Source organism: Coregonus lavaretus, assembly GCF_964263955.1.
Source record: "Coregonus lavaretus genome assembly, chromosome: 14".
In the NCBI taxonomy this organism is placed as follows: domain Eukaryota; kingdom Metazoa; phylum Chordata; class Actinopteri; order Salmoniformes; family Salmonidae; genus Coregonus; species Coregonus lavaretus.
Window position 1 is genome coordinate 4,277,080 of NC_140001.1, and position 13,967 is coordinate 4,291,046.

The following is a 13,967-nucleotide window of genomic DNA, read 5'->3' on the forward strand; positions in this document are numbered from 1 at the left end:
AGTGGAACAAGATCCCTCCTGAGATGTGTGCAAACCTGGTGGCCAACTACAAGAAACGTCTGACCTCTGTGATTGCCAACAAGGGTTTTGCCACCAAGTACTAAATCATGTTTTGCAGAGGGGTCAAATACTTATTTCCCTCATTAAAATGCAAATCAATTCATAACATTTTTGACATGCGTTTTTCTGGATTTATTTGTTGTTATTCTGTCTCTCACTGTTCAAATAAACCTACCATTAAAATTATAGACTGATCATGTCTTTGTCAGTGGGCAAACGTACAAAATTAGCAGGGAGTCAAATACTTTTTTCCCCCACTGTACAACCCTAACCCCCCCCCCCCCCCCCCGTATCACATACAACCCTATCCCTAGCCCCCCCTTCCACAGTAGCACATGTTGTGTATCTTGAAACAGCCCCACCCTAACACCCCCCACCTAATCCTGCATGGAAGTTCTAATCTGAAGTTTTTTAAAAGGTTATATGATGTTAATGTGTGTGTGTGTGTGTCTGTCTTATATTATTATATTATTATATTTGAGAGAGAGACTATGTTACTTCTATGAAGGCCTGTGTGTGTGATGATGTAAAAAGTCAGGATTGACGGTTAAGGATGTCTCTCTAACCCCCCGTCCTCTTCACAGTGGATTCACTATAGAGCTGGCTTCAGCACTCACTGTTGTGTTGGCTTCCAATATCGGAATCCCTGTCAGTACCACACACTGCAAGGTACGACCTAGTCTGGAGGACTGGCCTTTCAGCCACACCACACCCTTACACTCACATGGCATGTTGTGGTGTGTAGGTGTGGTGTGGTGTGTAGGTGTGGTGTGGTGTGGTGTGGTGTGTAGGTGTGGTGTGGTGTGGTGTGGTGTGGTGTGGTGTGTAGGTGTGGTGTGGTGTGGTGTGTAGGTGTGTGTTTGTGCCCACAGGTGGTGCTGTTTGCTGCAAGCCTCCCAAGGCTGGGCTGCCTCACTCCCCAAATGCAACCCTCCAACTCCTCCTTTACTTGTCTCACTTCTCTTCTCTGTGTTTTTGTACCCCTCCATCTATTTCTCTATTTCTCTCTCTCTCTCTCTCTCTCTCTCTCTCTCTCTCGCTCTCTCTATTTTGCTCTCTCTCTATTTTGCTCTCTCTCAATTTTTCTCTCTCTCTCTCTATTTTGCTCTCGCTCTCTCTCTCTCTCGCTCTCTCTATTCCATCTCTTCACAGTGGGTTTTGCGTTGAAGTAATGAGTGCTCTGTCAGTGCTTGTTGCCTCTAATGTGGGCATCCCAATAAGCTCCACCCACTGCAAGGTATTGGCGTGCTGGTTGGTTAGTGAAGCCATGTAGGTCCTCCCATCAGCTTCACTAGACTGAATCTGAGCCAATCACAACTCTCTGAGTTGCAGCTTTGACCTCTTGTGCACTTTCCCTCCGGCGGTGATTGTGTGGTGGATATTTTAATCAATAATGAGGAGAGACAAGGTCAATCACCAATCAGAATATTAACTTTATAAAAAAACGTATCGACAAGGGAGCTGGTCACAATACCCACACCAAAGTGAATAGAGTGAAAGCCCAACGAACAGGAAATGCTGACGTCTTATATAGTGGACCTAAAATTCTTAGTCATGGCTGGTTCCACCCCTCCCCGGCAGATCAGGCGCCACCTTGTTTTCTTCTTGTGGCTATGTGTATCGGGTCATAGCGCACAAACAAGCGATAACGTTAGTTCCGTCACTGCCCATATATCCACACAGCCGCGCCCTTGGAAGATAGTAAAAGACAGGATTAACCTGAAAAACTGTGGTCACTCTGAGGCTCTCCGTCTTGACCATGTGACCGTGGAAGCAACGAGAAATGGAAACAATACAGGTCTGTCTGTTCCTCAAGTTGATCTCTATCCCGTGTCCTTGACTACACGCCCAGACCAGCTGCAGGGAGCTGGAGGGAACCATCCTTACGAAAAGCACAGCATTGGTAGTTAAGAAATGTCTCTACTATTGTTAGGCATATTAATCGTTAACTATTAATATTAAACGAATCAGGTAAATACGTGATCTTTCTCTCACAATTGTTGAAGGCGTGAGCGCTCAGATGAGATGTCTTAGTCTTACCATCACACACACAACACTTAGCAGACGTAGTGAATATATATATATATATATGCAATAGTTGGCAGAGTTCAAATATGTAGCTAGCCTGCCTGATATTGACATGTTTAAATGTCATGCCCAAATCATCCCAAGGTCTCTGAAAATGACTGTGTAGCTCAATGGGATTGTGTAAGTAATGAAGTGAGTTATTTCAGTGAAAGTCTCAGTTCCTGAATGAATGAAACACACCATGCTAGCCTCAGGCAGACCACTTATAACACAACTCCCTTCATTTGATTAGTCACTGCACTCCAGTCATCTGTTATTCAGTGGTTGACTCAGGCCACATCCTAAATGGCACCCTATCCCCTTTATAGTGCACACTACCTTTGGCCAGCTCCCATAGGGCTCTGGTCTAAAGTAGTGCACTATGTACGGAATAGGGTGCCGTTTAGGAGCATTCTCAGTTATGCTGTCCATTCATGATACAGACACATTGAGGAAAGAAAGTCGTGTATAGCCGCAACTCTGACCCTCTAGAACTCCGACTCAACTGCTTCGTTCAACATTTCAGCAGCAGGTCAGGTCTTGGTCAGCGTTTTCCTTTAGTTACATTCAAGCTTTTATTTAACATTTTAAAGTTTCAAGTTTATTTGCCTTGTATTAAAATACATTCAACATCTGCTGGGGGGGAAAATGCACAAGAAACAAAACTGACTTTTCAATCGATTTCAAAATGGCTCAATTCCCTAAAATCAACCTGACCTGATGCTAAACCATTTCTCTTGATTTCTCACCTCCTCCTACTCTTTTTAACATGCTAATAGCTAGCTATGTCAGCTGTATGATTTCTGATTGATGTGTCCCTGCAATATGGTGATTGGTTGATTTATTAATTTGTTGTTTGATGTGTCAGGGGCTTAACTGAGATCAGGGTCGTGTTCATTAGGGCACGCCGTAGCAAAATGTTCTGCAACGGAAGATGAAACTTACCATTGACAAGTTCAGATCGTCCCTCCCTCTTTCAGTCTGTTGTCATCCGTTTGGTGCCTAATGAACAGGACCCTGTTGGCACTTAGTGACCTCTATCAAGTCCACTGTAGAGTGGGTTTTGGGTACAGGGTTTTGGGGTCCATTCCGTTTGAACCCAGTTCATTAACGAGAAACTCCCTACTCCGTTATTAAGCTAATATATAACAGAGGGGACACCCTCAACCCTGGTTGGTTAGTCGTGAAGATGTGCAGTGACTCTGCCGTTCAGTCGGCATCAAACAAGGGACGCGTTCCTGGCCGACTACATTGCCTGCCAGATCTCACAACGCCTGGATAGGTATTTAACATATCAGCTAACCACATCGTATGATACAGCAATCTGATTATCTATTTAACATATCAGCTAACCACATCGTATGATACAGCAATCTGATGATCTATTTAACATATCAGTAATCACTAGCTGTAAGTCGCTCTGGATAAGAGCGTCTGCTAAATGACTAAAATGTAAAATGTAAATGTAATACAGCAATCTGATGCCTGACTGCACAGTTGTTGACATCGCACGCAACCATCGGTTGAAGCGCTCAACGCCACTGCAATGTAGTGAGTCTGCAACAGTTTCCATACTCACAACGTTAAGGTCCCTTAATCAGATCAGCTAGGCGAAAGATCAGAATTGGGCTGCCTGTGTAAACGCAGCCACAGATAGTTTATCTGTGGCAGAGTGGTCTGGAAACATTGGCAGTCCCTGCTGACCCAGGTCACATTTAGCTGTTGCTATCTACATCACAGGAGGGAGGGAGAGGGAGGGAGAGGGAGGGAGGGGGAGGGGGAGAGGGGGGGAGGGGGAGAGGGAGGGAGGGAGGGGGAGGGGGAGAGGGAGGGAGGGAGGGAGAGGGAGGGAGGGAGGGGGAGAGGGAGGGAGGGAGGCAGGGAGGGAGGGAGGGGGAGGGAGGGAGGCAGGGAGGGAGGGAGGGAGGGGGAGAGGGAGGCAGGGAGGGAGGGAGGGGGAGAGGGAGGGAGGGAGGGGGAGAGGGAGGGAGGGAGGGAGGGGGAGGGGGAGAGGGAGGGAGGGAGGGAGGGGGAGGGGGAGAGGGAGGGAGGGAGGGAGGGGGAGAGGGAGGCAGGGAGGGAGGGAGGGAGGGGGAGGCAGGGAGGGAGGGAGGCAGGGAGGCAGGGAGGCAGGGAGGGAGGGAGGGAGAGGGGGAGAGGGAGGGAGGGAGGGGGAGAGGGAGGGAGGGGGAGAGGCAGGGAGGGAGGGAGGGGGGGAGAGGGAGGGAGGGACGGAGGGAGGTAGAGGGAGGGAGGGAGGGGGATCTATTGTTAGTTTGATCTATTAAGTATTTGATGAAGACAAGGTGAGTAAATGTGTTAGATTAGATATGTGTTATTGTGGAAGCCTGAACTTAGCAGAAGTATGCACTGAAGGAAACATACACAATCACACATACATTGACATTTTATTGATTTGGGTGAATTCCATTTTTGGAGGGGGGTGAAATATCAAACCAAACTGCAAAATTCAGACTTCAACGGACTGATTTTGAAGAAAACCTACTAATAGAAGTGTTCAAATCAGCTGGCACTACTAACCTAGGAGCTTTAAAATCTGGTCTTGTCACCAACCAACCCTAGTCCTGCTGGGCTCACAGCGGGCTTTTGTTCTATCCCTGCACTAACCCACCTGACTCTCAGGTCAGGTCTTGGGCAGTAACTGGTTGCAATGCCTGCACACCCTTCTCCAGGACCAGGTTTGGTGTACCAGGACTACTGGTTGAACTGATATAAATGTAACCCTGACTGTGCTGCTGTTGATTTGGTTCCTGTTTTGTTTTTCTACCTCTATGCATTGCCGTGACGACCAGGTGGGCTCGGTGGTAGCGGTTGGCTGGATCCGCTCCAAGAAGGCGGTTGATTGGCGGTTGTTCCGTAATATCTTCCTGGCGTGGTTCGTCACGGTGCCGGTGGCGGGGCTGTTCAGCGCCGCGGTCATGGCCCTGTTCGTCTACGGCATCCTCCCTTACGTCTGAGGAAGAGAGGAGAGAGGGGAAGGTGGAGAGGAGAGAGGGAGGCCTCAAGCAGATGGGATGGGATGGGATGGGATGGGGGGGGGGGGGGGGGGGGGGTGAGGAGTAAAAGTGAGGGGTAAAGAAAGAGGAGATGAAAAGAGTGGGCCTCGAAGTTAAGAATGGGGCTAGGAGGTGAAAAGAGAGATGGAGGGATGGAGTGGTTAATTACACTGTTTCTAGAGGAGAGAAAAGGGTTAGATCACATGCTGCCTGGGTTCTGGTCCTGAAGAGGGTTAGATTACATGCTGCCTGGGTTCTAGTCCTGAAGAGGGTTAGATCACATGCTGCCTGGGTTCTAGTCCTGAAGAGGGTTAGATCACATGCTGCCTGGGTTCTGGTCCTGAAGAGGGTTAGATTACATGCTGCCTGGGTTCTAGTCCTGAAGAGGGTTAGATCACATGCTGCCTGGGTTCTAGTCCTGAAGAGGGTTAGATCACATGCTGCCTGGGTTCTAGTCCAGAGACTCGTTGACTTCCTTCTATTGTGTTTTTATTATTATTATTGCATTTTTAAAAAAAAACTAATGGTGTTTAACTAACGTGTTAAATCTTACAGTTCAACCTGCTGTACAGACATACATATCACAGACTTACATATCACAGACTTACATATCACTGACATAGCTACATATTACAGACATACAGTGCCTTCAGAAAGTATTCATACCCCTTGACTTATTCCATGTTGTTGTTTTACAGCCTGAATTCACCCATCTACACACAATACCCCATAATTCCAAAGTGAAAACATGTTTTTAGAAATGTTTGCTAATTTATTGAAAATTAAATAAAGAATTGTATATTTTACATAAGTATTCACACCCCTAAATCAATACTTTGTAGAAGCACCTCTGGGTGAGTCTCTAAGAGCTTTCCACACCTGGATTGTACAACATTTGCCCATTTTTATTATTTTCTAAATTCTCCAAGCTCTGTCAAATTGGTTGTTGATTTGATATGGTTGAACATGTGGAGTGCTACTCAGTAATGTGTTGTATTGGATTTGCCCCAAACCTTACACTTTGTATTCTGGACAAAAAAGTTAATTGCTTTGCCACAATCTTTGCAGTGTTACTTCGGTGCCTTGTTGCAAACAGAATGCATGTTTTGGAATACTTTTATGCTCGACAGGCTTCCTTCTTTTCACTCTGTCAATGAAGTTAGTATTGTGGAGTAAATACAATGTTGTTGATCCATCCTCAGTCTGTAACCGTTTTAAAGTCACCATTGGCCTCATGGTGAAATCCCTGAGCGGTTTCCTTCCTCTCCGGCAACTGAGTTAGGAAGAAGGACACCTGTATCTTTGTAGTGACTGGGTGTATTGAAATACTATCCAAAGTGTAATTAATAACTTCACCATGCTCAAAGGGATATTCAATGTCTGCTTTTTAAAATGTTTACCCATGCACCAATAGGTGCCCTTCTTTGCGAGGCATTGGAAAACCTCCCTGGTCTTAGTGGTTGAATCTGTGTTTGAAATTCACTGCTCGACTGAGGGACCTTACAGATAATTGTATGTGTGGGGTACAGAGATGAGGTAGTCATTCAAAAATCTTGTTAAACACTATTTTTGCACAGGGAGTGCGTCCCTGCAACATATTATGGGACTTGTTAAGCACATTTTTACTCCTGAACTTATTTAGACATGCCGTAAAAAAGGGGTTGAAAACTTATTGACTCAAGACATTTCATTTTTAAATGTTTTATTAATCTGTAAAAAAAAAAAAATCTAAAAACATAATTCCACTTTGACATTGTGTGTATGCCAGTGACAAAAAAAATATCAATTTAATCCATTTTAAATTCAGGGTGTAACACAACAACGTGGAAAAAGTCAATGGGTGTGAATCCTTTAATGGCATTGTACATATCACAGACGTATATTACAGATTTACATAATTACAGACTTACTTATTACAGACATACATATTAAGCCCTATCGCACGGGACTAAGGTTAATATTACTACAGACCGTCGGTTATGTAATTATTACCCCAGCATGTCTGTTTTTCCAGGGATTCGTTTTTACCAAACTGCCCCTGTCATCTTTTTTCCTCCCTCATTCCACAATATCCCATTATGACGGAGGCCTGGAGGCTCTTCTAGGCGTGAAGATATTTCACATGTCTAGGGATAGAATAATATTGGTCTACTGACCTTCAGTTTGGAGGACGTCAAAAATAATAATGCATATCGAGAAGAACCATGAACTGGAACCGACGCAGACGTCTAATGACGTATTCGGCCATTTCTGAATTCATTGGCACAATATCGTCCACTTCATCTTTTTAAAAGAGAAGTATCGCACTAGGAAAGTTGATAAATGACAAAACAGATCATTCAGCTGTAGGCTACGTGCATAGCACTTTGTTTTAAGCGTCAATGTGTTCCCATGTTCTTACCCAAACTGGATGCAGCACCTGTTAAACTCTGTAATGTCCCTCAAAACACAGGGATGACGATTTGCACGGGATAAGTATTATCAGAGGACCTGGGAGTTTGCCGAAAAACAGTAGGTTTTTATGACTGAGATAGTAACCTTCCTGCCAAGTAAAAAAATAAATGTCATGACAGAATCGGACCGGACTAAAATAACGGATGTGTTGATTTTTGTGCTCGTCACATAATGACATGACCTGAGCTCCCCAGTAAAATGTATCCCGTCCGAATAGGGCTTAAATACTAACATATTACAGACATACATGTTACAGACCTACGCCCTATTCGGACGGGATACATTTGAAGTGGACGTTATTGTGCCAATGAATTCAGAAATGGCCAAATACGTCATTAAACGTCTGCGTCGGTTCCAGTTCATGGTTCTTAACGATATGCATTATTATTTTTGACGTCCTCCAAACTGAAGGTCAGTAGACCAATATTATTCTATCCCTAGACATGTGAAATATCTTCACGCCTAGAAGAGCCTCCAGGCTTCCGTCATAATGGGATATTGTGGAATGAGGGAGGAAAAAAGATGACAGGGGCAGTTTGGTAAAAACGAATCCCTGGAAAAACAGACATGCTGGGGTAATAATTACATAACCGACGGTCTGTAATAATACTAGTCCGGTACGAATAGGGCTATGCTGTACGTTAAGACACTGTAGTGTTTTACACAGTGATCTAAATATGAAAAGACAAATGCAGTCAATACAATGTTTCCTCACCAGTAAACATCGACACACACACACACACAAGTACACTGAACATAACAGAATAATTTGCACAACATGAATGCGACATGCCTAAAGCCCTCTAAGAATATATATTTCATTGCGTTAATAGTTGTTTCCTGCGCAAGGAGGTAGCAGCATAGTCGGTTTAGTAGCTATACTTAATGCCCAAAATAAATGTTTTACATATTGTACTATTTGAGTGCGATTTGTTGTACTGCAGCTTTGCTTTAAAACAGAAGATGTGTGCTTGGCTGGTCAGCCAAACCCCACGCACCCCCCTGCCCCTTCATAGTTACCTTTGACCCTTCGGTGACCCTTCATAGTTACGGCCCTAACATGCTAGCTAGACAGCCTAAACCCCCCCTGCCCCTTCATAGTTACCTTTGACCCTTCGGTGACCCTTCATAGTTACGGCCCTAACATGCTAGCTAGACAGCCTAAACCCCCCCTGCCCCTTCATAGTTACCTTTGACCCTTCGGTGACCCTTCATAGTTACGGCCCTAACATGCTAGCTAGACAGCCTGAAAGGAAAGGTTGGAACAGACAGGGTCTTGTTGCCGCGGCAACCATCAAATCCTCCCAGGGTGGTGGGACTGCCATTTTTTTATGTTACCATAGAAACCAGTTACCAGAAGAAGATGTCAACATTTTAACTGCATTCCTGTATGTTTTAAAGATGGATACCCAATTTTAAAGATGGATACCCTATTTTAATGTTTATATAATGTCATTTGTACTGTAAACACTATCATGGGGTTTTGGGTCTTTAGAAGAAAAAAAAACGTTTATTTAATTTAATTTTTTATAGGCCTACTTTGTTTGTCCATGGGAGGTATGATGTCACGTGTGTGTCACCCTGGGCCTAGAACCTGAGGTATAGAACACACACCGTTTATTCTGTCTGAACTAAGTTGAATTGAGTATTTGACATTTAAATTGAGTACATGGGTTTTTCTAATTTCAGAAATAATATTTTACCAAAGATCCTGAGGAAACCCTTTATCAGTTCCAGTGTTCTGAACCATCACTTCAAACAAATCAATTTGACTATTTGCAGCAATTTAATCATAATCAAACTGTTTCCTTTCTGTAGGAAACTGCACATTCTCTTGTGCTCCAAGTACAGTATTAGAGGTGTGTGTGTGTGTGTTGGTTAGGATAGCTTAGGGTGAGTTACACTAGAGTTTCCCAAACTCGGTCCCATTTTATTTAGGGGTACACTCCAACACTCAGACATAATTTACAAACGAAGCAAGTGTGTTTAGTGAGTCCGCCAGATCAGAGGCAGTAGGGATGACTAGGGATGTTCTCTTGATAAGTGTGTGAATTGGACAATTTCTCTGTCCTGCTAAGCATTCAAAATGTAACGAGTACGTTTGGGTGTCAGGGAAAATGTATGGAGTAAAAAGTACATTATTTTCTTTAGGAATGTAGTGAAGTAAAAGTAGTCAAAAATATAAATAGTAAAGTACAGATACCCCAAAAAACTACTTAAGTAGTACTTTAAAGTATTTCTACTTAAGTATTTTACACCACTGCCAATATCACGCAGACCCATTAGTGTAGCACCAACCAAGATACTGAAACCAACCAACACACACTCACCGCCTTTATAAGCCCCTATACCAGCAAACCCCCCAGTATTCAGATGTCACACACCAATGCCAAATCCAGACTACACACACACACACACACTCGCTCTCTCTCTCTCTCTCTCGCTCTGTCTCTCTCTCTCTCTGAGCCAATCCTGGAGGCTCCCTAAACTAATTATCATCTCTCCCTCCACTTCATATGTACCGGTCAGGGTGACTCTGGGTGTTTCTCAAAATGCATACTACCGTGCTCTGAGCACGCAAATTGGAGCACGGGAAGGGTCGGTGTGACCGAGTCCAAATCAAAGTATACGAAACGGAGCACCGGTGGCACTTCTCAAAATGCGTACTCCATTTGTACATATTTTGAAGCATGCATCGATGCAAGCTTCAGCGGAAAGTATCCAAAGAAATATGACACAACCACATAAAAAATAAAGCCAACGTTTCTTGAAATCGATGGCGGCCATTATTTGAGCTAAACCAAGACGTAATACACTGCAACTTCGGTATGAAATGTTGCCTATTCACATCAGATATGTGGCCTGACTACAATATTTTATCTTAATAAATCAGTAGATACATGCTGTGTTTTAATTTTGGCATGTTTACCTGCCTACATACTGTAGATCGCAAGCCCATAGTAAGTCAATAGGGCTAACTGGCTAGCTGCTAGTACTGTTAGCTAGCTAGGCGGCAGGTAGCTTAGTGGTTAAGAGCGTTGTGCCAGTAACCGCTAGCTAGGCGGCAGGTAGCTTAGTGGTTAAGAGCGTTGTGGCAGTAACCGCTAGCTAGGCGGCAGGTAGCTTAGTGGTTAAGAGCGTTGTGCCAGTAACCGAAAGGTTGCTGGTTCTAATCCCCGAGCCGACTAGGTGAAAAATCTGTCGATGTGCCCTTGAGCAAGGCACTTAACCATAATTGCTCCTGTAAGTCGCTCTGGATAAGAGCGTCTGCTAAATGACTAAAATGTAAAAAAATGTAAATGTAGATAGCCACGAAGAATTGTTAGCTAGCTACCCACTAAAGAATTGACATCTATCTTGCATATTAGTTTTAGGTCATTTTTGCCTGTTAAACTACCTGGCTAGCTACATTTATTATGATTCACATATAGCTAGCTGATAATTATGAAGTAAAACGTTTTGCTTTGTGTATATCTTGTTTTGTCTCTATTGTTGCCGTTGTCCTGTCTGGGAGAAGGTTCAGTGAATGGGGAGATGCAGCGTGAGGTAATACAGTAGGGGGGGGGAGTGTGAGGTAATACAGTAGGGGGGGGAGTGTGAGGTAATACAGTAGGGGGGGGGAGTGTGAGGTAATACAGTAGGGGGGGAGTGAGGTAATACAGTAGGGGGGAGTGTGAGGTAATACAGTAGGGGGGGGGAGTGTGAGGTAATACAGTAGGGGGGGAGTGAGGTAATACAGTAGGGGGGGGAGTGTGAGGTAATACAGTAGGGGGGGGAGTGTGAGGTAATACAGTAGGGGGGGAGTGTGAGGTAATACAGTAGGGGGGGAGTGTGAGGTAATACAGTAGGGGGGAGTGTGAGGTAATACAGTAGGGGGGAGCGTGAGGTAATACAGTAGGGGTGGGAGTGGGAGGTAATACAGTGGGGGGGGGGAGTGTGAGGTAATACAGTAGGGGGGGGAGTGTGAGGTAATACAGTAGGGAGGAGTGTGAGGTAATACAGTAGGGGGGGAGTGTGAGGTAATACAGTAGGGGGGGGGGAGTGTGAGGTAATACAGTAGGGGGGGAGTGTGAAGTAATACAGTAGGGGAGGAGTGTGAGGTAATACAGTAGGGGGGGGGGGTGTGAGGTAATACAGTAGGGGGGGAGTGTGAGGTAATACAGTAGGGGGGGTGTGAGGTAATACAGTAGGGGGGGAGTGTGAGGTAATACAGTAGGGGGGGGGGTGTGAGGTAATACAGTAGGGGGGAGTGTGAGGTAATACAGTAGGGGGGGTGTGAGGTAATACAGTAGGGGGGGGAGTGTGAGGTAATACAGTAGGGGGGGGGAGTGTGAGGTAATACAGTAGGGGGGGGGGAGTGTGAGGTAATACAGTGGGGGGGGAGTGTGAGGTAATACAGTGGGGGGGGAGTGTGAGGTAATACAGTGGGGGGGGAGTGTGAGGTAATACAGTGGGGGGGGAGTGTGAGGTAATACAGTAGGGGGGGGAGTGTGAGGTAATACAGTAGGGGGGAGTGTGAGGTAATACAGTAGGGGGGGGGGTGTGAGGTAATACAGTAGGGGGGGGAGTGTGAGGTAATACAGTAGGGGGGGGGAGTGTGAGGTAATACAGTGGGGGGGGAGTGTGAGGTAATACAGTGGGGGGGGAGTGTGAGGTAATACAGTAGGGGGGGGAGTGTGAGGTAATACAGTAGGGGGGAGTGTGAGGTAATACAGTAGGGGGGGTGTGAGGTAATACAGTAGGGGGGGAGTGTGAGGTAATACAGTAGGGGGGGGGAGTGTGAGGTAATACAGTAGGGGGGGAGTGTGAGGTAATACAGTAGGGGGGGGTGTGAGGTAATACAGTAGGGGGGGAGTGTGAGGTAATACAGTAGGGGGGGGGTAATACAGTAGGGGGGGGGAGTGTGAGGTAATACAGTAGGGGGGGGGGGAGTGTGAGGTAATACAGTAGGGGGGGGGGGAGTGTGAGGTAATACAGTAGGGGGGGGGGGAGTGTGAGGTAATACAGTAGGGGGGGGAGTGTGAGGTAATACAGTAGGGGGGGAGTGTGAGGTAATACAGTAGGGGGGGGAGTGTGAGGTAATACAGTGGTGGGGGAGTGTGAGGTAATACAGTAGGGGGGGAGTGTGAGGTAATACAGTAGGGGGGAGTGTGAGGTAATACAGTAGGGGGGGGGGGGGTGTGAGGTAATACAGTAGGGGGGGGAGTGAGGTAATACAGTAGGGGGGGGAGTGTGAGGTAATACAGTGGGGGGGAGTGTGAGGTAATACAGTGGGGGGGAGTGTGAGGTAATACAGTAGGGGGGAGTGTGAGGTAATACAGTAGGGGGGGGAGTGAGGTAATACAGTAGGGGGGGAGTGTGAGGTAATACAGTGGGGGGGAGTGTGAGGTAATACAGTAGGGGGAGGAGTGTGAGGTAATACAGTAGGGAGGAGTGTGAGGTAATACAGTAGGGGGGGGAGTGAGGTAATACAGTGGGGGGGAGTGTGAGGTAATACAGTAGGGGGAGGAGTGTGAGGTAATACAGTAGGGAGGAGTGTGAGGTAATACAGTAGTTGGGGGGGAGTGAGGTAATACAGTAGGGAGGAGTGTGAGGTAATACAGTGGGGGGGAGTGTGAGGTAATACAGTGGGGGGGAGTGTGAGGTAATACAGTAGGGGGAGGAGTGTGAGGTAATACAGTAGGGAGGAGTGTGAGGTAATACAGTAGGGGGGGGAGTGAGGTAATACAGTAGGGGGGGAGTGTGAGGTAATACAGTGGGGGGGGAGTGTGAGGTAATACAGTAGGGGGAGGAGTGTGAGGTAATACAGTAGGGGGGAGTGTGAGGTAATACAGTAGGGGGGGGGAGTGTGAGGTAATACAGTAGGGGGGGGGAGTGAGGTAATACAGTAGGGGGGGGAGTGTGAGGTAATACAGTAGGGGGGGGAGTGTGAGGTAATACAGTGGGGGGGAGTGTGAGGTAATACAGTGGGGGGGGGGAGTGTGAGGTAATACAGTAGGGGGGGAGTGTGAGGTAATACAGTAGGGGGGGAGTGTGAGGTAATACAGTAGGGGGGGTGAGTGTGAGGTAATACAGTAGGGGTGGGAGTGTGAGTGCTTCTCAAATGTAATGTTTTATGTATTCTCCACACTCTAGTCCTCACAAGAATGTACTCAGGAGAACGGAGAATGCGCTCGGATGAGTGTGGATCGCTGCAGTGTGCATATTGAGAAACACCCTGTCTGTTCGTTCCAGTGAAGTGACAAGTGTTCTCTGTCAACAGTATAGTATCCCTCACACCGCCCCCCCACCCTCCTCTGTCAACAGTATAGTATCCCTCACACCGCCCCCCCCCACCCTCCTCTGTCAACAGTATAGTATCCCTCACAC

General features: G+C 46.2%; 1 protein-coding gene across 1 annotated transcript in view; it reads left to right on the forward strand.

Moving 5' to 3' along the window:
- The window catches only part of LOC311141361 (sodium-dependent phosphate transporter 2-like), a 43,699-nt gene extending 36,783 nt beyond the window's left edge, over positions 1-6,916 (forward strand). The window contains exons 9-10 of the mRNA XM_084176659.1: positions 645-729; positions 4,941-6,916. Coding sequence (XP_084032785.1) covers positions 645-729; positions 4,941-5,105 — 250 coding nt within the window. The 3' untranslated portion in view covers positions 5,106-6,916. The remainder of the gene's footprint in view (positions 1-644; positions 730-4,940) is intronic.
- Positions 6,917-13,967: the final 7,051 nt, after the last annotated feature.